General features: G+C 41.5%; 1 protein-coding gene across 2 annotated transcripts; it reads left to right on the forward strand.

Moving 5' to 3' along the window:
* Positions 1 to 1,731: 1,731 nt before the first annotated feature.
* LOC106081938 (protein suppressor 2 of zeste) lies at positions 1,732 to 22,228 on the forward strand. Of its 2 annotated transcripts, none has more exons than XM_059369045.1 (5): positions 1,732 to 2,312; positions 17,262 to 17,637; positions 17,731 to 17,827; positions 17,911 to 18,346; positions 18,447 to 22,228. In XM_059369045.1, exons 2-5 carry the CDS (start codon positions 17,391 to 17,393, stop codon positions 22,179 to 22,181), a joined length of 4,515 nt encoding a protein of 1,504 aa, XP_059225028.1. In that variant the 5' UTR covers positions 1,732 to 2,312; positions 17,262 to 17,390; the 3' UTR covers positions 22,182 to 22,228. The 2 variants fall into 2 exon arrangements, with proteins under 2 accessions (XP_059225028.1, XP_059225029.1); XM_059369046.1 differs by having other exon boundaries at positions 1,732 to 2,123.
* The last annotated feature ends 565 nt before the right edge of the window (positions 22,229 to 22,793 follow it).

Consider the following 22,793-nt stretch of genomic DNA (forward strand, 5'->3'; position numbering starts at 1 on the left):
TTTTTATATGTTTTAAAAGGGGAGCACACCTTTTTAGGCCACATGGTCATGAAGACCAAAACCAAATAGTCAAAAAAGCCAAGCAGTACAATATGGGACTTGAATGAAAGGTATTAAGGAAAGGTATAGATTACGAGTCTGATATATAAATTTGGAGCTAATTGTAGTGTCAAGACTTACAAGATGTCAACACCCTAAAAACCTTCAATGCAAACACAGCCTTGCTGGCAACAGTAAAAACCGAAACAAAATGGGCGCGTTGGGCTTCGATGTAAAAATGCAACTCTGCACACAAATTTCACAAAAGCAACGCAGAAAAGTTAAAAAATGTTCAAATTTGACCATTGGAAGCGAGCGTTATTCTGTTCTGCCACATATGTAGAAGTGTTTTAAGTCGTCAAAGTTAAAAGTTGTTTAACTTTTGCTAGTTGATTTTTTGAGATTTGTTTGCAGAGTTGCATTTTTTAACGCGACGCGCCTCAACGCTCAACACATTCTGTTTGGACCTTAACCCGTACTAAAACTCAAGTATATTCTCAGGTATCGCATTAAAAAGCATATCATGACGGCCAGGAGGTTTTATCGACGTCGCTATTTGCCACTATGGTATGATCAGATCCCACCGACTCTCCGATCCTCAAATAAATCTTAACTTTTCAATGGCTTTCTGTGCAAAATTTCAGCCCGAAAGATTTACTCCTGTGTAGACGGACAAGGCTATATCGATTTAAAACGACAAGGCAAAAGAAAATAAAAACGTATAGCTTGGCCAATTGATATTTCGAGGTGTTACAACAATAATAGTGAAGGGAACAAACATCTGGCAAGATTAAGATTGAAATAATAATTCCCCTAACTCTAATGTGCTCTTTTAACGAACACAATGGTTAATGCCTATAGACAGACAGACAGACATGCTGATTTGCGTTATACAAAATGCAAATTCAAATTCGAAAAGAAAATAAAATAAAATAAAAGCAATTCTCAGTCCGTCGATGGGCAAAGAAAACGGGCGTCCGATGAATTTTAAAATGACTGTTATACACACACAAAATAAGTAAGTTTTCATGCGGCAAAAGCAAGAGATTGCTGTGAGAGTAAAAGGTGCGCGCGCCTCGCTAAATCTCTGAATGGGGGAATTGGACTCTCAGTTGCTGTCGTCTTCTTCAATGTCGACCATGACAAAAAGGGGCTGTTAAGAATGGAATGAAGCGGCGAACTCATTTTAATGATGGACAACACACCACACCTCTCGCATGTTCGCTGACAACAGCACGCACTGTGTGAGTGTGTGTGTTTATGGCGTGGCAAACGAATGAGACGGCTCACACCCCATACGAACGCTACACACAACCAACCGCAGCAACAATAATAGAGTGCAATGCATTCGTATCTATTCGTTTGAGTTCGTAGCGAAGCCGAATGGCCACAATAGTATGCAGAGTAACCAATCAAATGAGGGCACACAAATAAGGGGTAGGCCTTGTCCGTCTAAGATATGGCGGGAGGCACCACTTTTCATCGGACCAATTCGATGTGCGTATGGCTGTGTGCGTTGTGTTTGCTCTCTTCGAGTTGGTAATTGCATGAGAGCGAGTGGGAGAGTATTACTTGCTGGCCAACCTAGCAAGAGCAAATGAAACAAACAAAATATTCAGGCACTAATACACTTGTACTCAGCAGCAACTCAACTTGGCTCGCTAAGGCAAAGAGCCGTTGTCGTGTCGGCAGTCTAATAGGAAAAGAGGCATACAACGCTCGCTGTGCTTGCTTGCTTGCTGGCGAAAAATCCCAATTGCGCCCGTTAGTCTGTGGATAGTGCTGCTAAAGTTCGGTTAGACGGTCGGTGGAATTTCGTGTGTTTTCCTCCGTTTCGCATACCCACTTGCCTGGCTTGACAGAAGAAGTTATCTCATACAAGTGTGTGTTTCTTATTGTTGTTGTTTCCCCCCTCCAACGCTGTGCAATTCGAATTGTGATTTTTTCTACAACAAACGAATAAACAAAAAAAAAGAAAGAAAACAACAACAGCACACAGATCGATTTTTTGCGTGCTTACACAATTTTATCGCAAAATGAAATGAAAAAAAAGAGTGTTTATGCCAAATAACCAAAAGAGTGAAGTAAGAAAAAAATAAAAATAAAATAAAAACAAAACAACATTGGAGAAATCAACGAAAATTATCAGCAAAGCAAAAAGGCACAAATAAATGACACCTTCAGCAACAACAACAACAGCACAGTAGCAGCAGCAGCAGAATTCTAATGGAATTTTGTTAAAAATCAATAAATCATTTCCCCAACAGAAAAAAGTTAGTATTTTCTCGAAGAATCTGGGAAAACATCACAACAATACGAATGCCGGTATTTAAGGCAACGCAAAGAAGAAAATGAATATCTTTCATAGCTAACTAAAAAAATGCAAGAAAATAGAAGTGGTTTGGTGGTGTTCATGCTGACAGTTGGGGAAACTTAAATTTTGTCATTAAAAATGTTCCGTTTTTCCTTGCCTCATTTCCTATTTCCTCATGTATTCGTTTATTTTTGTTTGTGGTTTATTTTGTTCAACAAAAAGAAAATGACAACAGCAGCAGCAACAACAACAACAACAACAAACGTTGGTTGTAATCAAAACGGTGAAGGGAGAGTTTGAAGCTCCAGTGGCAAAGAAGACGTTGTAAAAATTTCACTTTGTTTCTATTCCGAAACAAACAAAAAACCCACAAAAAAAATAGAAATAAAAGAGAGCGAGCAGTGTACAACTTTGTTTTTCGCCCCATGAAATTTCTCTAAATGTGTATAGTTCGCCCGGTATGCGCGAGTGTGTATGGCGCCAAGTGCCCATGGTGTGGAGGTTTTTTGGGGTGGTTGCCTATATTTTTCTTCGTTTGTGTTTTTGGGTTTGCGACAAGAGAATGAGAGAGAGAGAGCAAATCAAGTGAATGCCAGAGAGTTTAATGTGGGCAGAAGAAAATATTATTACATGGGGACACGTGACATTCAACGATTTTGTACCCAAGTCTTGATTCTCATTTTCTTCGCCCTATTCTGTGGCTCTCTCACTCTCTCTCTCTCTCTCTTTCTTTGGCTCTGGGCCACTCTTTCCGCATGTATGTATCTTGTGTGTTTGACTATTTTTTCGGTGGCTGGTTGTTGGGTTTGTAGTTCTGTGTATTGTATTGGAATTTAAACTTTAATAAATTTTCGTTGGGGTTACCAGATGTGACCATACACAGTTGTTTATAAATGCTGTGGCAAGGGAAAAAAGCCGGCTTTTAGACAAACACTGAGAAATATCTTTCGACTGGGAAGAAATCTTCTAAGAAATTTGTTTTAAACCAGACAGTACTGATTTTTATGGAATTTGGAGCACTTGGAAAACCAGTTAACAAAAAATAAGTCCCCTAAAAATAGTTTTCAAGAGAAAAGTGTACTGCCGGTACCCATCACGAGACGATTTGAAAGGATCAGGATACAAGCAAGGGTACGTGCGTTCAACAAAATTTATTATGCAAAATAACAGAAAAGTCTGTTAAAACAACTTTGTTTGGTAAAAACAAGAGAAATTAGACCATACTGACTGTTGTTTTTGCAAACATTTTGTTCTATTCTTGGAGCAGAAGCGAATTTTAGCTAAAAACAGACATTTCAACAAACTGTTCCTGCTTGTTAAGGGGGAGATCTTTTTATTTTATAAATCTCAATTTATTTCTCTTTCAAGAAGAGCATAGTGATCGAGGAATTTTTTGCAATGGAAAAGTAAAGCCAGAAGAAACAACAACACCAACCTTGGTATCACATATTGTGATCACTTTGTTAAGGAGGTCGTCATCGAAAGCGCAGGTGTCAAAGGGCCGTACGTTGGTAGGTTGTACTTATATCGAGTTCATTGCTAAAACTCTTTTCTGATGTAAATACGACACTAATGTATGTAAGTCAAGCAAAATTTGTACAATCCTTTAAACATTATGAATAATTCTAAATTTTTTTTTTTTTTGATTTCTTAATGGCCAAAATCGCTGCTTAATCGAATATGGCTTCAAAATAAACCGATCTTCCGATATGACTTCCTCAGGCTTTAAAGAGCAAAATTTAGGGTTATGTTTGGTTTACAAATATCATTCCAAGTACAGTCCAAATTGGTTTGTGCCCTGGTACAGCTCCCATTTACAATGATCTTCTATTCAACAAACTTGAATTCTTGATCACCTACAATACAAAAAAGTTAGGATTTTCCTGTGAGTAATTTGTAATTTTTTCATATTAACGTCTAATTGTGTGATTGACTTGGTTCCGCCGAGAAATGTTGTACCACCAAACAAGTTTACCAAGCGATGTTCTCCAATCGATTTTGGAGGTTAAGTTACTGCAACGACAAGTGTTCTCCGGTTGCTACGGATTCCGCACACATGGGCAGAGTTTGTCACAGTTATTTTGTATACACTACAACACCACTGTGGTACAGGATATTATAATTTTGAGCATTTTTTTTTTTTTTTTGCAACCCTAAGAAGGAGAAGATCTAGACCCATTGATTAGTATACCGATCGGCTTAGAATCACTTCCTGATTCGATTAAGCTATGTCCGTCTGTCTGTCGCATTTATTGTCCGATTGTCAGAAATTTTGCACATGGCACTTCCTTGGCCCAAGTACAAAAGCTATTGATTTTGAACAAAGACTGGTTCACATTTAGCCCCCATATATATTTTTCATCCGATATGGACTTTTAAGACTGTAGAAGCCATAATTTTGGTCCGATCGTTACAAAATTTAGCATGAGGTGCTTTATATGGCGTCCTGATATGTTTGCAAAACTTCGTCAAAATCGTTTCAGATTTAGATATAGCTCCCATATATATCTTCGATCCGGTGTTTTATTCGATGAGGTGTTTTATTTGACGTTTTAATATAGATATAGCTCATATATATATTTTCATCCGATATGGAGTTTTAAGACAGTAAAGCCACAATTTTGGTCAAATCTCTACAATATTGGCCGTGAGATGTTCTATTTGACGTCCTAGTATGTGTGCAAAATTTCACCAAAATCGGCACAAATTTAGATATATCTCCCATATAAATCTTTATCCGATATGACCTTTTAAGGCTGTAGAAATCAACAATTTCTGTCCTATCGTCTGGAAATCATACAAGGTTATATTCGATATTTCAACAGGCATGCAAAATATAAGTCTGACTAGATTGGTGATAAGTTCTATATATTGAGAATAGTACGTGGACTAGCTGGTGAAGCGTATTATATACGCATGACTTTTGCCTTTCCTTACTGGTTTTTGTGGTGACAGAGAGTTCAAATAGTTTGGGAGACAGATTTTAATATTATGTTAGATTAGGTAAGAGTGACAGTCCTTTTATAGACTTACTTAGACCATTTTAAGTTCATTGCGAACTTAAACAGACCAAGGCGGGGATGTCACGCGTGCAAAACACTGAGAGCTAGGCACTGTAAGTTCCAGTCACTTCACTGCCGGCGTGGTGCCGTGATTTCTTTATATTCAATGTTTATTGGCGTTAAGGAATATTGCTATCACAAAAGCGGAATCACGGTCAACAAGACGCGACTTCACTTTGCTCGAAGGTATCCAGACACTTCATTCGCACACTCTACTTACCCCAACGTGTTATCTCCTCAACAGACTTCAATTAAAGGATTCCTTTTCCTTACTGCAACCAATTTTTTAAACAATCAAAACAAATTTACCCATACATGTTAATTGGGTTACAACTCCCTTCGGAACCTTCGCCGTTTGATTATCTATTGCGAATCCTAAAATTAAATTTTCTAGTTTCGGTATCCAGACTATAAAATTGTTGTTAGCCGGCCGGGCCGAATCCTATATATCCACCACCATGGATCGCATTTGTGAAGATGTTTGGACGAATTCACTTTATAGGCAGAAATTAAAAATGGATAATGGGGGTCATAACAAAAAATCCCCATCAGTTTTTTATATGCTAGAATAAGAATCGCGTCCTCTAGAGCCTCTTTCTGTTTCAAAAGTTAGTGTGCTTTCGACAGAGAGATGCAAGGGTATGGCTAGATCGACTTTAAATGTTATGACGATCAGGAATATACAGTCGAAACCGGATAAGTGAAACGCTAAAAATACATGCATTTCGTTTCGCTTATCCGTAATTTTCAGTTAAGCGTAATTCGGATAAGTGAAATAAGTTTCCAGTTAACCTACATAAGCATAAGTGCGAGCGAATTTTCACCTCAACGCACTATGTATGAAATAACTTGAGTTGGAGAAGAGCAATGCTCAATACAAATCTTAAAAGTCAAAGACCATCATAAGCGATATATCAAAATATGTTTATGTGAAATTTATCAATGACGCGAATTTTTTAAATTCCATATTTATTTTCCATAGAATCATTTTTCACTTATGCGAATTCTCTTTCCTATAAAAACGTTATTCGGGGTTCACTTATTTGATCAGTTAAGCGGTATTTGCAGGTAAGCGATTTTCACTTATACGAATTCAACTGCATTGAATAACACCAAAAACGAATGGTTCTTTCCATCAAGTTTCACTTAAGCGGGAATTTTCACAAAAGCGTATTACAGTTATGCGGTATCGACTGTATATACTTTATTTGGTCTTAGACAAATATTGCGAGGTGTTACAAATGGAATGAGGAAATCAGTATACCAACATCCTATGGTGGAGGATATAACAAGGTTAACAGCTGTGGGTGTATTTGGAGTCTAAAATTTCACTAAAAATTCGAAAGTTGTAAAGCATTTTTAAACCAAAGAAAACGACACATTGACTTTGACTTTTGTGACTCTGACCAACCTATTTGAAGTATTCATTTAGCGGCAGATTATTTTCTCTCTGGATTGCATAGGTAAGCATGCACCACTATGATTTCCTCATTCCTTTACCACATACACTTCTAACTATGTCTTTAGACATTACAAGCTTTTGGGTGCGACTGCTACCATTGAACGCATTTCATACTATGAGTGAGCACAACTGGTCACCCCAATTACTCCACATTCAGTACAATGTGCGTCGAACCTTTTAAAGAGAAGAAGTTTCACTTCAAAACAAATCTTGGCACATACATTTTTGCTCTCCGCTCACATACACTCTGGTGCTCTCTCTCTCTCTTTTGATGTACTCTCCCATTGCGATATACTTTAAGTACTCATACAGTGTGTGTTGTTTTACTTTTCGTAATAAGAAAAGAAAATCCCGCGCGTTATTGTTTAGCTTTTTTTTTGTCATTACATTCGTTGAGCAAGAAGAAGAGGCAGAAGAAGCAGAAAAATAACATAGTAAACATACAGAGATAGATACAAAGAGGAAGACAACAAAATCCACAATAGATACACAGCAAAATTTAGTAACGAACGAACGAAGTACAAAAAAAAATTCGAATCAACGAACGTTAGCTGGTCGCTCGTTCGTATGTATGTTGGGTGCAGGGTTGGATAGATGGATGGATGGTCGGTCGCTTGGATGGATGGATAGATAGATGGTCGAAGAAATGAAATCAACCAGCTACAAAAATGGCTGAGAATGTAATTCTTCTTTTTCGCTCATGTTTAACTGCAGAAAAAAAAACATTGGATTGCTGCTGAGAAATGGCTTTTTTGGCAAACTCAAAGTTTTGTTCAAGTCAGTTGAATTTTCTGGTGACTGCCGCATTGATGGCATCGGCGGAAGAGTATCTTTACAAATCATACATCTAAGCTTAGTGCGGAATTGTTAGCGGTAAAGATAATAGGAAAAACAAAAACCCTTACGTACACCATATGATGAGAGAAGATAGAAGAAAAGCAAATGGACTGATGGCACTTCTGTTGTAACCACATCCCTAACAGGCAAAGTGTATTTGGTTGTTGCTATTGCTTTATACCGTTAGCGGCAAGAGAACAGTTAAATTATTACAAAACTCTCCCAGTGGATACACATTTGTTGGGGCATGCTGCTGCTCAGTAGAAGTAGAAGTGGGGCGTTAAAATTGTATGCCAAAACACAAACAAGGATGCGGGATGCTAATGATGTAAATCAAAACATAGTCAAAATGTGTGTAACACCAACTTCCACCCCACCTCGACCCACACACATTACAATAGTGCCCCAGCATGCAGCAGCATTTGTGTTACATCGCCTTAGAGACTCTTAGTAAGAATGTAACGATAAAAACAAAACAAACTAAAAATCAGTTAAACATTGAGATACTCAATTACCAGCGCACCTACAACGCCACCCTGACATACTCTCAACGACTCACCAGCTCTTTTATCATTCGGATACACTTGTTTTGTTGGCTACAACATTCATTCGTTCGTTCGTTCGTTCGCTCGTATGTTCCGTGGTCGTTCATTGGGGTCGGCATTTCAACAAAGTGAATTTGTGTTGCCACTGTTTTGACTGAATCGCGGTTTGTGTGCGCTCTGGCCTTTGGTGTTTCTCTGCATTGAGGAGATTGTTTTTTTTTTTTTTGCTCGTTTTGGTTGTTGACGGTGTGTGTGTGTGTGCGTGCGTGCGTGTGTTTGATTCTTGTTTACCAGCAATTCAATCTGCTTGTATGCGTATCGAGCGTGGCAAAACGGCAACGATAACTACCAAAAGCCGGTGTAAATTTCTGGCTGCTTGTCTCTTGGCGAAAACGTAACGCCACAACGCGTAACAAGCGTCCTCAATGAATGTGTGAATGCTTGTGTTTGGCGGAAAAATGCATGCGTGAAAGAAACACCAAAAAAAAAAGAAAATACGGCGAACAACATCAAACATCCAAAACACTTGAGAGAACACGCACATGTAATGAAACTGTTTTGTTTATGTGTTTGCTTGGTCGCCGACCCACGGATCGGCCAAACCAAAGACCAAGAGGTGCTGCCAATACACATATGTAGCTCACTTTTTCGGCACTAGTTGAACGAACGCACTCACTCACGTCGTTTAACTGGTCTCTGTTGTTGTTTTGCGATTTATTAAAACCCCTTCGATGGGTCCACCGATCGCTAAATTCTACGTTGTAGGCATTTCTTTGAATACCTATTTCTTGCAAAGATTTTCGATTGCTTGCCAAACAAATGAAGTTTGCGAGGAAAACAAAAATTTATTTTTCTAATATGCAAAACAAAAATTAATTAAAATTGCTTATACTCAAGAATTTGTGGTAATTGTTCATACCAATAGCGATTTGGCGGATTAAACACAATATTCAAGCAAGTATTTGCAAGTATTGGAAATTAGATTATCCAATCACTTAGACGCCCTGTAGGCGTATAAGTAACATACTCGGCATACCAATGTGCGGGTTGTGAGTTCGAAATCTACCAAATTTTGCTAATACCTATAAACTTAGAATCATCCGCTGGTGCTTAGCCCATACCAGAATATTTTAAGCCCCTTAACATTTGAACAGAATGTGCTTCTTTTATGCTTTTCAATGGGTTTTAGCCCATTGGTACCCCTTAAGATAGCCAACGTTTTATGCTTTAAAAGTCTCTAAGATTGTTTCGATAGAGCTGGACAATTATCGATAAACGCAGCAGGTAATCGAAGATATCGATATTTCTTATAATAAATATCGATAGTATCGATACAATCGTTATTTTCCCATCAACTATACATCAAATGAAAACTAGTAAAAGGGTGCTAAGTTCGGCCAGGCCCAATCTTGGGAACCCATCACCATAGATTCTGCTAAAATATGGGTATATCTGGTTATACAATAGAACGATTTGGACCGCATTTGGCACAGTGGTTGAGACGCATAACATAAAATTTCAGCAAAATCAGATAAAATTCGCGGCTTTTTGGGCTCAAGAATCACATCAGGTTATAGACCGATTTGGATCGTACTTACTACAGCTGTTGAGTGTCATAACATAACACTACATGCAAATTTCAACCAAATCGGATGAAAATTGAGGCGTCCAGGGGCTCAAGAAGTAAATTGGAAAGATGATACCAGAACGCTACATGAAAAATTTCAGACAAATCGGACAAAAATTGTGGCTTCTAAGGTCTCAAGAAGCCAAATCGAGCGAACGGTTTATATGGGAGCTATATTAGGTCATAGATCGATTTGAACCGTAGTTATCACAGATGTTGGAATTCATAACGGAATACCGCATGCAAAATTTTAGCCAAATCGGACTAAAATTGAGGCTTCCAGGGACTCAAGAAGTCAAACCTGGAGATCGGTTAGTATGGGAGCTATATCAGGTTATAGACCGATTCAAACCGTACTTGACACATTTTTTTAAAGTCATAACAGAAAGCTATGTACAAAATTTCAGCCAAATCGAACACAAATTCCGGCTTCCAGGGGCTCAGGAAGTCAAATCGAGAGATCGGTTTATAGGGAGTTATATCAGGTTATGAACCGATTTGGACCGTACTTGGTATAGTTGTTGGAAGTCATAACAGAACGCTTTGTGCAAAATTTCAGCCAAATCGAACAAAAGTTCCGGCTTCCAGGGGCTCAGGAAGTCAAATCGGGAGACCGATTTGTATGGGATCTATATCAGGTTATAAACCGATTCGGACCGTACTTGGCACACTTGTTGGAAGTCATAACAGAACGCTATGTGCGAAATTTCAGCCAAATCGAACAAAAATTCCGGCTTCCAGGGGCTCAGGAAGTCAAATCGAGAGATCGGTTTATAGGGAGTTCTATCAGGTTATGAACCGATTTGGACCGTACTAGGCATAGTTTTTAAAAGTCATAACAGAACACTTTTTGCAAAATTTCAGACAAATCAGACAAAAATTGTGGTTTCTAAGGTCTCAAGAAGTCAAATCGGGCGATCGGTTTTTATGGGAGCTATATCACGTTATAGACCGATTTGGACCGTACTTATGACAGTTGTTGGAAGTCATAACAGAACACTGTGTGCAAAATTTCAGCCAATTCGGACAAAAATTGCGGCTTCCAGGGGATCAAGAAGTCAAATCTGAAGATCGGTTTATATGGGAGCTATATCCAAATCTGAACCGAAATGGCCTATTTGCAATCCCCAATGACCTACATCAGTACAAAGTATCTGTGCAAAATTTTGAGCGGCTAGCTCTACGCATTCGACTGCTATCGTGATTTCGACAGACGGACTCAGAATGTCAACATATACGACCTGCACTATGATTACAGGAAAGCATGGACTCACAAACGGACAGTCGGACGAACGGACATTTTTGAATCGAATCAGAACGTGATTCTGAGTCGATCGGTATACTTATCAATGGGTCTAGCTTTTCTCCTTCTTAGCGTTGCAAACAAATGCACAAACTTATAATACCCTGTACCACAGTAGTGGTGTAGGGTATAAAAATACTTCAAGAGAGTATTTCACACATACAGCCGTACTGTCCTTTTGGGTATCGCTGATTTAAAATCAAAAGAGATCTTCCGGGTTAAAACGAAAAAATTCATTTGTCGGTCCCGTATTGATAAAACTTTCGAAATTATCATCAAACAAGTAAAAAGGCGTTAAGTTCGGCCGGGCCGAACTTTGGATACCCCACCACCTCGGGTATATATGTAAATCACCTTTCGTCATAATCCGCTAAAAAATGAATTATTTATGTCCCCATAGCAGCTTTATTGAAATACTGTCCGATTTTGACCAAATTCGATACGAATATTGAGTGGTCTAATAAGTACAACTCATTGTTCAATTTTGCAGAACAAAATATTGATCTTTTTGGTAGCCATATGCAAATATAGACCGATCTGAAACATATACGACACAGATGTCGAAAAGCCTAACATAAGTCACTGTGTCAAATTTGAGCGAAATCGGATTATAAATGTGCCTTTTATGGGACCAAGACTTTAAATCGAGAGATCGGTCTATATGGCACCTATATCCAAATCTGGACCAAGATGGGCCGAATTGAAGAATAATGTCGAAGGGCCTAACACAACTCTCTGTCCAAAATTTCGGCAAAATCGGACAATAAATGCGCCTTTTATGGGCGTAAGACCTTAAATCGAGAGATCGGTCTATATGGCAACTATATCCAAATCTGGACCGATCTGTGTAATATTACACAAGTATGTCAAGGGACTTAACATAACTCACTGTCCCAAATTTCAGCGACATCGGACAATAAATGCGCTTTTTATGGGCCCAAAACCTTAAATTGGCGGATCGGTCTATATGGCAGCTATATCCAAATCTGGACCGATCTGTGTCAAATTGAGAAAGGATGTCGAAGGGCCTAAAACTACTCCCTGTCCCAAATTTTGGCAAAATCGGATAATAAATGTGGCTTTTATGGGTCTAAGACCCTAAATCGGCGGATCGGTCTATATGGCAGCTATATATAAATCTGAACCGATCTGTGCCATAATGCACAAGTATATCGGGCGGTTAAGATAACTCTTTGTCCCAAATTTTGGCAAGATCGGAAAATAAATGTGGCTTTTTTGGACCGAAAATCTTTAATCGAGGAATCGGTCTATATGGCAGCTATATCCAAATCTCGACAGATTTGGGCCAAATTGATGAAGGATGTCGAAGGCCCTAACACTACTCGCTGTCTTAAATTTCGGCTACATCGAAAAATAAATGCGCCTTTCATGGGCCCAATCCTTAAATTGAGGGATCGGTCTATATGGCAGCTATATCCAAATCTGAACCGATCTGAGCCAAATGGACGAAAGTCACTATCCCAAATTTTGACAAAATCCCATAATAAATGTGGCTTTTATGGGCCTAAGACCCTTAATCGGCGGATCGGTCTGTATGGGGGCTGTATCAAGATATAGCCCGATATAGCCCATCTTCGAACTTAACCTGCTTATGGACAAAAAAAGAATCTCTGCAAAGTTTCAGCTCAATATCTCTATTTTTAAAGACTGTAGCGTGATTTTAACAGACAGACGCACGGACGGACATGTCCAGATCATCTTAGATTTTTACGCAGATCAAGAATATATCCACTTTATAGGATCGGAAATGGATATTTCGATGTGTTGCAAACGGAATGACAAAATGAATATACTCCCATCCAGCGGTGGTGGGTATAAAAACCGGAAGCTACATTTTGATGTTGGAACCATGGTGTCTTGGGCCAAACTTCTTAGAATATTTCGTAGATTAAAATTTTTACCACCACCATAAATTGACCTACCCTGCTTCATAACATTGCCCAACAGTTTTAGTTATTTTGTAGATAAGAGATTATCTTTTTCCAACTCTGACTGCTGTATATGTTGTGGGTTAGGTGAGAACCTTCAATATATTAATCAGCACCTCATTCAATCAAATGAGCCTCCGAAAAAAAAACTTGTACCGAAATTAGTTCAGTTTGTTTCAACTTTGTGAGGGTTTGATTTCTGCGCCATACTTTTCATATATGAGCTGCAATGAAATTCCCAGACCCATTTAATTTATGGCCATGCTAAAGACATATTCGTGATTTAACTGTTAAAGTTACCAAATAACCCTTCTTGGCTCTTAACTTCAACTTTTCTACTTCACAAAGCTGGAGTGGTAAAATTGAAGTGCTGTTTGTCATCATCGTCATAGTTGTTGTTGCTGCTGCTGCTGCCGCCATGGTTGCTGCTGATGGTAAAATAATGACTTTTGACATCATTTTTCTTCGTTTGTGTCAGTTTACAACATAATTATGACTTTTGTTAATTCATTTGGACTTCTTCTTCTTCTTCTTTTTTAACTCTTCTGCTTTTTTGTGTGTTTTTCTTCCGTTATGGTACAGGTTCGTTGCCATATTTCTTGCTAACAAACTCTGGCGGTTGTTGGTCTTTTAGGTCTTTTTTTTTTTGCTTCTTCAGACTGTTGGCACTTTTTGTGTGAGAACATAAAAACTTAGCTAAACCATCCTGGTTGTATGTAGTGGTCAAGAGCGGAATAATTATAGATGTATGAATAGAAAATTATTAAAATAGTAGAATTTCGGGAAATAGAAAAATAGATGACGTCAAAAATATGGGTTACTCTGCAAAGGTTGCTATTTATGCTTCGGATAGAAAAAAACAAATTTTATAATGGTACTCAAAGGTACTTTTGTGACAGAAAGAGTACTTTTATGAAAATGTAAGTAAATAAACCCCCGAAATAAGGAAAAAGGTATTAAGTTCGGCTGGCCCGAACTTTGGAAACCCACCACCTCGAGTATATATGTAAAATACCTTTCGTCAAAATCCGGTGAAAAATACAAACCTTATGGCCCATATCAGCTATATCGAAATATGTTCCGATTAGGACCAAATACTAATTAGTACAAGTCATTGTTCAATTGAGTGTAAAAAAATATTGATCTTTTTAGTAGCCATATCTAATAAAACCAAACCGATCTGAACCAAAAACGACACGGATGTCGAAATGCCGAACATAAGTCACTGTGCCAAATTTCAGTAAAATCGGGCAAAGTTATCAAAGAGCCTAACACAACACACTGTCCCAAATTTCGGCGAAATCGGACAATAAATGCGCCTTTTATTGGCCCAAAACCTTAAATCGAGAGATCGGTCAATATGGCAGCTGTATCCAAATCTGGACCGAGTTAGGCCTAATTGAAGAAGAATTTCGAAGGGCCCTAGACAACTTACTGTTCCAAATTTCGGCGACATCGGACAATAAATGCGCCTTTTATTGGCCTAAAACTTTAAATCGAGAGATCGGTCTATATGACAGCTATATCCAAATCTGGACCGATCTGGGCCAAAGTGAAGGAGAATGTTGAAGATCCTAACACAACTCACTGTCCCAAATTTTAGCAAAATCGGATAATAAATGTGGCTTTCATGGGTCTAAGACCCAAAATCGGTGGATCGGCCTATATGGCAGCTATATCGAAATATGGACCGATCTGGGTTACATTGACTAAGGGTGTCGAGTGGCCTAACCCAACTCACTGTCTCAAATTTCAGCAAAATTGGATAATAAATGTGGCTTTTATGGGCCTAAGACCCTAAATCGGTGGATCGGTCCATATGGGGGCTATATCAAGATATAGTCCGATATAGCCCATCTTCGAACTTAACTTGCTTATGGACAAAGTTTCGGCTCTATATATCTATTTTTAAAGACTGCAGCGTGATTTCAACAGATAAACGGACAAACAGACGGACATGTCCAGATCGTCTTAGATTTCTACGCTGATCGAGAATTCTTTATAGGGTCGGAAGTGGATATTTCGATGTGTTGCAAACGGAATGACAAAATGAATATTTCTCCATCCTTCGGTGGTGGGTATAAAAACACTGCTTCACGTGTGGCAGCACAGAATAACGCTCGCTTTTAAGCGTCAAAGTTGAAATTCTCACAACTTTTTTTGGGTTGACACGACAACCTTAGCACAGAGGTTAGCATGTCCGACTGGGTTCGAATCCTGGCGAGTACCATCAGAATACATTTTCGGTGATGGTTTTCCCCTCCTAATGATGACAACATTTCTAAGGTACTATGCCATGTAAAACTTCCCTCTAAAGAGGTGTTGCACTGCGGCACGCCGTCCGGACTTGGCTATAAAAAGGAGATCTCTTATCATTGAGCTTAAACTTGAATCGGACTTCACTCATTGATATGTAAGAAGTTTTTCCCTGTTCCTTCATGGGCAAAATTTGCGCTTTTACAACAATTTCTCTTAAATCTCAGAAATCTGCCTTTTTTGATCTTGTTGTTGTTGTTGTTGTTGTAGCAGTTTATTGTGTTCTATCTTTCGTCTGCTTGATTCTGTTGAGTGTCAACACCCAGGAACTCTGCGACTAAGATGGGGTGTCCAAAGGGATCTGGGTCTGAGTCGTGGTCAACAAGGTTTCGTTATCTGCACCCCAAGTGCTGCCAGCGATTGACTTGAGGACCTTGTTTCTACTTTTGACTTTAACGCAGATTGCTGTGGCATATGGGGAGAATGTGTAAGAGCTGTCAAATGTGACGCCAAGTATTTTGGGATACTTGATGGTTGGAATCATTTCTCCATCGACCATCACAGTCAGCTCAGTATTCACCTCACGCGTATTTGTAGTGAACAATGTGGATGAAGATTTGGTGTCGGATATCTTCAGGTTTCTTGCAGCGAAATATGAGGCAAGCTCGCTGAGGTATCGCAGATGTCATCAATGGGTGGGGGGCCTGATGCCATGATCGTACAATCGTCCGCATATGATACGATCTCTATGCCGTCTGGAGGGGGTGGAATGGAGGATAGGTAGAGGTTAAACAGTGCCGGAGAAATCACCCCACCTTGGGGAACTCCCCGTTTCACTCTACGGTGTTTCGACTTCTTATCCCTAAAATTCACAAATGACTGGCGACCACACAGATAATTCGCGACTCATCGACTCAGTGGTACTCATCTGCGAGTACCACTTCTTGCGCCGGGAAATTGGGCCGCACACTGACCCCAAAGAGATGACGGCTTGCCAGGATACGTCACTCAGGAGATCAGGGGATGCAATGGAGATTCACCGGGGGGACAAAATCCTGAAATTTGTAAAAATTTCTTTGCAGAGAATACCGCTTCCGGCATTATTTTGGTCTCTAATTTTCTCTATCTAAGTGTCTGCGGGAAAATTTTCCCGCACGGAAATGCAAAACCTGAAGATTCTATCTTAAATCTCTTTCTATGCCAGTTAGTCTAAGACCACTCTCGTGGTCTTAGACTTGACAAAGTGGCCACATTCGTTCATAAAAGTGAATCAACACAATGTCATAAGATCAACAACAATTGTTTATAAATGGTAGATTTTACTTAGATTTTCAGTATGGGGCCTCTTATGGATCCCTTCTATGCTCTTGAGATAGTCCCAAATGTAGCTCTTAAGACCAAAGAGGGCTTATTTTACTTTCAATTTCGATAGAATTTAGTTGTGTTGCGATTGACTGTGTTGTTTGAGACCGCGGTAGCGCAGCGACTAGCACGTCCGCCTATGATGCTGAACGCCCGGGTTCGAATCATGGCTTGAACTTCAATTCGACAGCACTCATTGATATGTGAAAAGTTTGCTTCTGTTTGTTAAGGGAAAGTTTGTGGGAAAATTTGCAATATGAGTTGTGTTGCCACCTTAACATTTATTGGCTTTTGATATTGCCTTCATATAAACCAATTTCCTTACATAGGGTCAGCAGAAAATCCATGGTAGGCCGGTAATGCCTTTTTTCAGTCCTGTTAATTTTCTAAAAATTGGCTAACATTCTAAGTAGACCTCGATTATTTTTCCAAGATCCGTTTTTGGTTGTTATTTTCCCAAAAAACTCTTCTCTAACTCCTCTCCTTTGCGAATTTCCCATTTCAGGAGGTTTCCTTTTTTTTATTCAAAACAAGAAAACAAAGCTGAACGTCGTGGCTTTGTGCAATCAAATAGAGGCTCTAGGATAAATTAATACAAAACTAAAAACTACGAAAATAGCTAAAAAAAAAAATTATGCAACTGCTGACACAATTGACAACAAAAAGTACGGCGACAACTACAACAGGCTGTGCCAGCACAGCGAATAGCAACAACAGCGCCATCAACACCAATGCAAATCATCAGACCAAGTCAACAGGCAAAATGGATAAATTCTATCCGCCAAGGCCAAAAATCAATGCCTTCAATGAACTGTTCAAGTGCCAACTGTGTCAGGGTTACCTGATCAATCCGACAACGATAGATGCGTGTACGCATACATGTAAGTACTTATGTAAGGTATTCCAAGTAATGACTTCTGCAGAGTTTACTTAATAAGAGATTAAACAAAAAAAAATTATATCTCCTCCCTTAGATTGTCGTAGTTGTATTGTCAGGCATTTGAGCGAGGACGAATTCTGCCCCCAGTGCAAAGGAAATGGAGGCAAGACCTTAAGTCCAGCCAATTTAAAGTAGGTCCCCCCAAAACTTTCCAAAGTCCTGAGTAAAAGAAAAAACTTCCCCCTTTTTTTTTGTTGTTCTCTACTCTCTCAAGATCCGATAATGTTCTGCGTTCGATCGTCTACAAACTGGTACCTGGTTTATATCAAAAAGAACGTGAGCGCATAGTGCAATTTGTAAATAATACCAAAAATGAGGCCCCTCAGCCCCTGGGTGGCTCGCCGCCAGAACCCCTTTCTTCGTTGCTGGAAAGTGATGATGATTTCATTACAGCCAGAGACTCGATTAGTTTGTCTCTGGAGTTCCATCCCTTTTTGGCCAGTCAATGTGATGAGGCCGATGTGCCGCCCGTTAGATATCTCAAGTGTCCGGCCAGTCTTAAGATCACACACTTGAAGCGTTTCCTCTGCTCAAAATTCGACATTGATCCCTGCAATAGGAGAGTGGACATTGAGATTATCTACGAGGATGAGGTTTTGCCCAGTGATTTCACGCTCATGGATGTGGCCTATTGTTACCAATACAAGGGGGTAAGTAGAGCTCTCAAAGAAGTGAAGCTGGCAGGCAAAACATAACCTCATTTCTCTTTTCTCCCCCCCCCCCCCCCCCCCCCCCCCCCTTCACTTTTAGCAATCCCCTCTCAAGCTTTTTTACAGAATTCTTCTTTTTAACGATGAGCAACTGGCCAAGCCAGAGCATAAGGAGGCTAGTGTTGAAAAGGTTTCGCCAGAGCCCAGCACCACTAATCTGGAACTAAGAGCAGATTCCGGCCTAGAGACCAAGAAAGCCATACAGAACTCCTCTTCACTCGCCAAGGCGGCTGCAGACGCTAGGACCAAATCCTCCTCATCCTCACCTTTTATAACGCCCTCGGCTCCCACCTCCATAGGCAGTAGCAGCAACTCCTCCAAAGTCAAATCACATAAATCGTCGGCTTCGAAGCCCGTCGCCACTCCGCCATCTGTAAAAATGACCCTCTCCTCGCGACCAGCTGAATCAAAGAAATCGGTTTCAAAAAAATCTTCCCTGGCGGAAGATTTCACTTTGCCCACCACCACCACCAACGATTTTAAATCACTGCGCAGCAATGACATACGCTACAGTCATTACGCGGTAACAGCTTCGACTACAGCTCCCCCCACGCCCGCTGCGGCCACGACCACGGTGACCACAGGCTCCAAAGTCAAGGTGAAGGCGCCGAAGGAGGAGAAACATGCGTCGTCGAAATGTGATATTGTGGTTAGCATTCCGCACAATCAAATGCAAGATGAATGGGATTCCAAGCCTTTGTCACAGTTGAAGACGGCCAGCAAGAAATCGCCAAATACTCCTCCGGCCGCCCTCAGCTACTCGACCGTGGTGGAGGAGACAAAGCCAACGGATGCCAATAAGAAGGTGAGGAATGTGCCAAAGCTCAAGATAGAGTTGAACAGCTTGAAGACCAAGCTGATTGAGAAGCCCAAGTCGGCAGACATTCGACTGGACACGCTGATGATAACGCACCCTCACAAGCCCCGAAAGTTTTCGCTGGACGAGCCTCAGGCCATTGCGAATGACAAGGTTGACTTGCAGACCTATGTGAAGAACATAGGTCTGAAGCCCATAGAGGTGCAGACCAACACCAGTACCCCAACTACTCCCCATACTCCCTTGGAGACGGAGCTTTCGGAAAAGTTCACTCCCAATGCCTCGCCGCGTTCTTCTTGTTCCTCTTCGACCACCTCCTCATCGAATGGCTATCTTCATGTGACGGGGGAGATTTCAAAATCCTCCTCCTCCTCGCACAAGAAGCGCAAGAAAAAACATTCCAAAGAGCCACGTGACTCCAAGAGAAAGAAAATGCACGCGGAAATCTCCTCCCATGCTGCGGACGAGAGTCTAAAGATGAAGGTGAAGCTGACAACACCGTTGAGCATTAAACCTTCCAAATTGGAGAGTAAAAAATCACCACCATCCTCAGACAAAACGGAAGGGTTCTTCTTTGCCAAGCCTCCCAAATCGCCAGAAACAAAAATCAAATTGGCATTTGAGCCTCTGCCCCCCTCAAAGGAAACGCAGGAGAAGCCCAAGGAAAAATTGAAGACTCCTTCGGATAAGAAGGCCAAAGATGCCCTGAAACTACAGCCCTTGGCTATAAAGACTTGCAAGGATTTCGAAGATGACGATGACATCAGCATGCTGCCGGACATCACCACCTCATTGAGTCTCAGCAAGCCTTTGACGAATTTGAAGGACTCCAAGCTGCCACATTCTCCTCCGCTGCCTCCTAGTCTATTTAAAACCACACCGCTGACCTTTTCTACATTTACGCCCAATGTGGTTACCGCGCCCAAGTCCAAGTCTGTGGTCACACCTGCCAAACCCGCCAAGGACCCCAAGCCAGTGCAGCCAATACGAATGAAAACATTGGCCCCAAAACCTATGCCCGCCTCCAAACCTCTGGCCGTGCCCATAAAGCCGCCTCAGTTCGCAGTTCCTAATCTACCCAAGTTGATGGCCTCAAACTCCTCAAAGTTCCTTAACTCCACGCCCTCGTCCATAGCCAGCTCGGCCAGCAAGCAAATGGGCAACTTACTCAAGCGTTCGGCCTCCATGGATGAGGGCAAATCGATGGCGAAGCACCCGAAACTGGACAAGCCGCATCAGATTACGGTGAGTGCCTATGGTAGCAATCTGCAGGTAACCCGAGTGGAGGTGCCCGCCACCCCAACATCGTCTACAGCCAAAGCCACCTATGAGATACCTCTGTATTCCCCCCTCTCGGCCTCCTACAATCCCAAATGTACATTCAGTGTGGGCTCCTCCAGCGCTGGTGGCCGAACCCAGACGGGCGCCCTAACTTCTGCCTCCCCCACAGCAGTAGCAAAGGCGCCCATGTTTACCACCAGCATGGCCACGAAGAAACCCGAAAAAGATAAGGCCAAGGCCAAATCTAGTCCCTCGGGGCTAAGTTATGGCAGCAGCAAAACCTCGCCAGTAATGGGTCCTCCTTTGTCGCTGGGCAAATTGAACACCGAGGTACCCATGTCGGTGAAGTCACCACCAGTTCCCACGCTTAGTGCCAATAAAGCTTTGTCGCCCTCGCTGGGCATGGTCAACTCTAGACCTGGCCTGTCAGCCTGTCAAGTAACGGAGAAGAAGACCGATGCCACAATCTCAAGCTCTCTCAAAGCGAGTAACAATGGCCCTTTGGAGAAACCCAGCAGCAGCAGCCTGAGACAATTTCGTTTGCCCTCTAGGGAGTCGGCTCAGGATATTTTGGATTTATCAGCTGCTCCGAAGTCAGCGAACGGCTTGCCAGCCGCAGAGAAGAAGTCCCCTGCCGCAACCACAGCTGGCTCGTCTTTGGAGTTGGCCTTGACCAAAATCAAACAGAACATCAGCAACAACAACAACAACAACAACAACCATCAGGAAAGCAAGCCAAGTCAGTTGGATTTGAAACCCAACTCAGATGATTTGCAAAATCTGCACCTGCTGTCCGAGTCGGCAACGGCCCGGGAGAAAATCGCCATAAACTCGCCAACCTCCTCAGTCCCATGTTCGCTGTACGACAAGGCGAAAATCAATCAAAACTCCCTGGTGCGACAACAGAATGCCTCGGTGCGCAGCATACCAAATCCCTCGGCCCTGGCCTTTCGCAATCATCAGCCTGCCAACACCATACCCATGGTTACCATAGCCGCCCCCTTGGTCTCAGCCCTCACCAATGCCGATGCCGATAAGTCTCTGCTTTCCAAGCCCCTTTCGCCACTCAGCGCTATGCCTCAGAGTCCAAACTTTACTACCTCCTCGCGCAATACCTCCAGTGCCACCTCGCTCACCACCAAAAGGCATCCCTCCATAGATCAGGTGGCCGCCAGTCTGAATATACGCGCCACTGCGGCTGCTGCCGCCGAAGCAGCCACGGCCAAGTCCAGTCTAAAACAATTGGACGAAATGGCCATCGTTACATCCACATCATCATTAGCGGAAACCAATGGAGGAAGTAAACTCAAGCAAATAAAACAGGAAACTGTGGAGCAAACGCCAACAGCGGCCGCCAACAGCAGTTCACATTGCCAACAACCCTCGTCAACAGTGCACTCGGCCATGGCAACATCCTCGGAGGTTGTGGAAATCAAAAAAGAACCTGAAGATAGATTCTCCGATTCATCGGCGATGGCGGATGAACCACGCGACCAAGTGAATGCTCTCTTTGCAGCGGCCAAGAGCAGCAGCGGCAGCGGCAGCACTGGTGCTGCCACCACAGCAATGCCAGTGCCCTCGTCGCTGGTGTCGAAGGTTGAAAATCTTGTGACGTCAGTGATTAATGTCTCAACACCCACATCCAGTTTGTTGACCACAAGCAGTGCGGGATTTTGAAGTTTCACCACCAGCAGACACTAGAGCTCAGTTACAACAACAACAACAACAGGTAAGTGAATGTAAAATGAAAAGAAGAAAAGATGTTACAAAAGCATAGCTCTTTAAGTTTTCATAGACAATGGAAAGGTTTTTGTGGGTTGGAAACTTAACGGAAACTCCATGGTATGCTAGGTAGTTACGCTACGGTTTTCCGCTTGATGGCAGTCAAGGGAAATGCTACTACCACTCCCCCAAATCTACAATACATGGTTGGAAGTACAGGTGAACAGTTTGGCTGGCTAAATGGTAGATGCTCTCGATAAACTTCCATACTACTGCTCGGAAAAGTGATTAATGGCTATGGGCCAGTGTCTAAGTGATACAGCTCACATTGAAGAGATTATCTTGAGAATTTCAAGTCGAATGTTGAAGACCATAGCAGTAGTCATGGGGTAATATTTCAGTCCATTCGGATAAGAATTGCACCTTGTAGGGGCTCAAGTAGCATAATCGGGAGATCGGTTTATATGGGAGCTGTATGTGGCTTTAGATCGCTTCAGACCATATTGGAAACGTATGCTGAAGGTTATGGCGGAAACCGTTGCACAAAATTTCAGCAAAATCTGGTAA

Source organism: Stomoxys calcitrans, chromosome 5 (assembly GCF_963082655.1).
Source record: "Stomoxys calcitrans chromosome 5, idStoCalc2.1, whole genome shotgun sequence".
Classification (NCBI taxonomy): Eukaryota; Metazoa; Arthropoda; class Insecta; order Diptera; family Muscidae; genus Stomoxys; species Stomoxys calcitrans.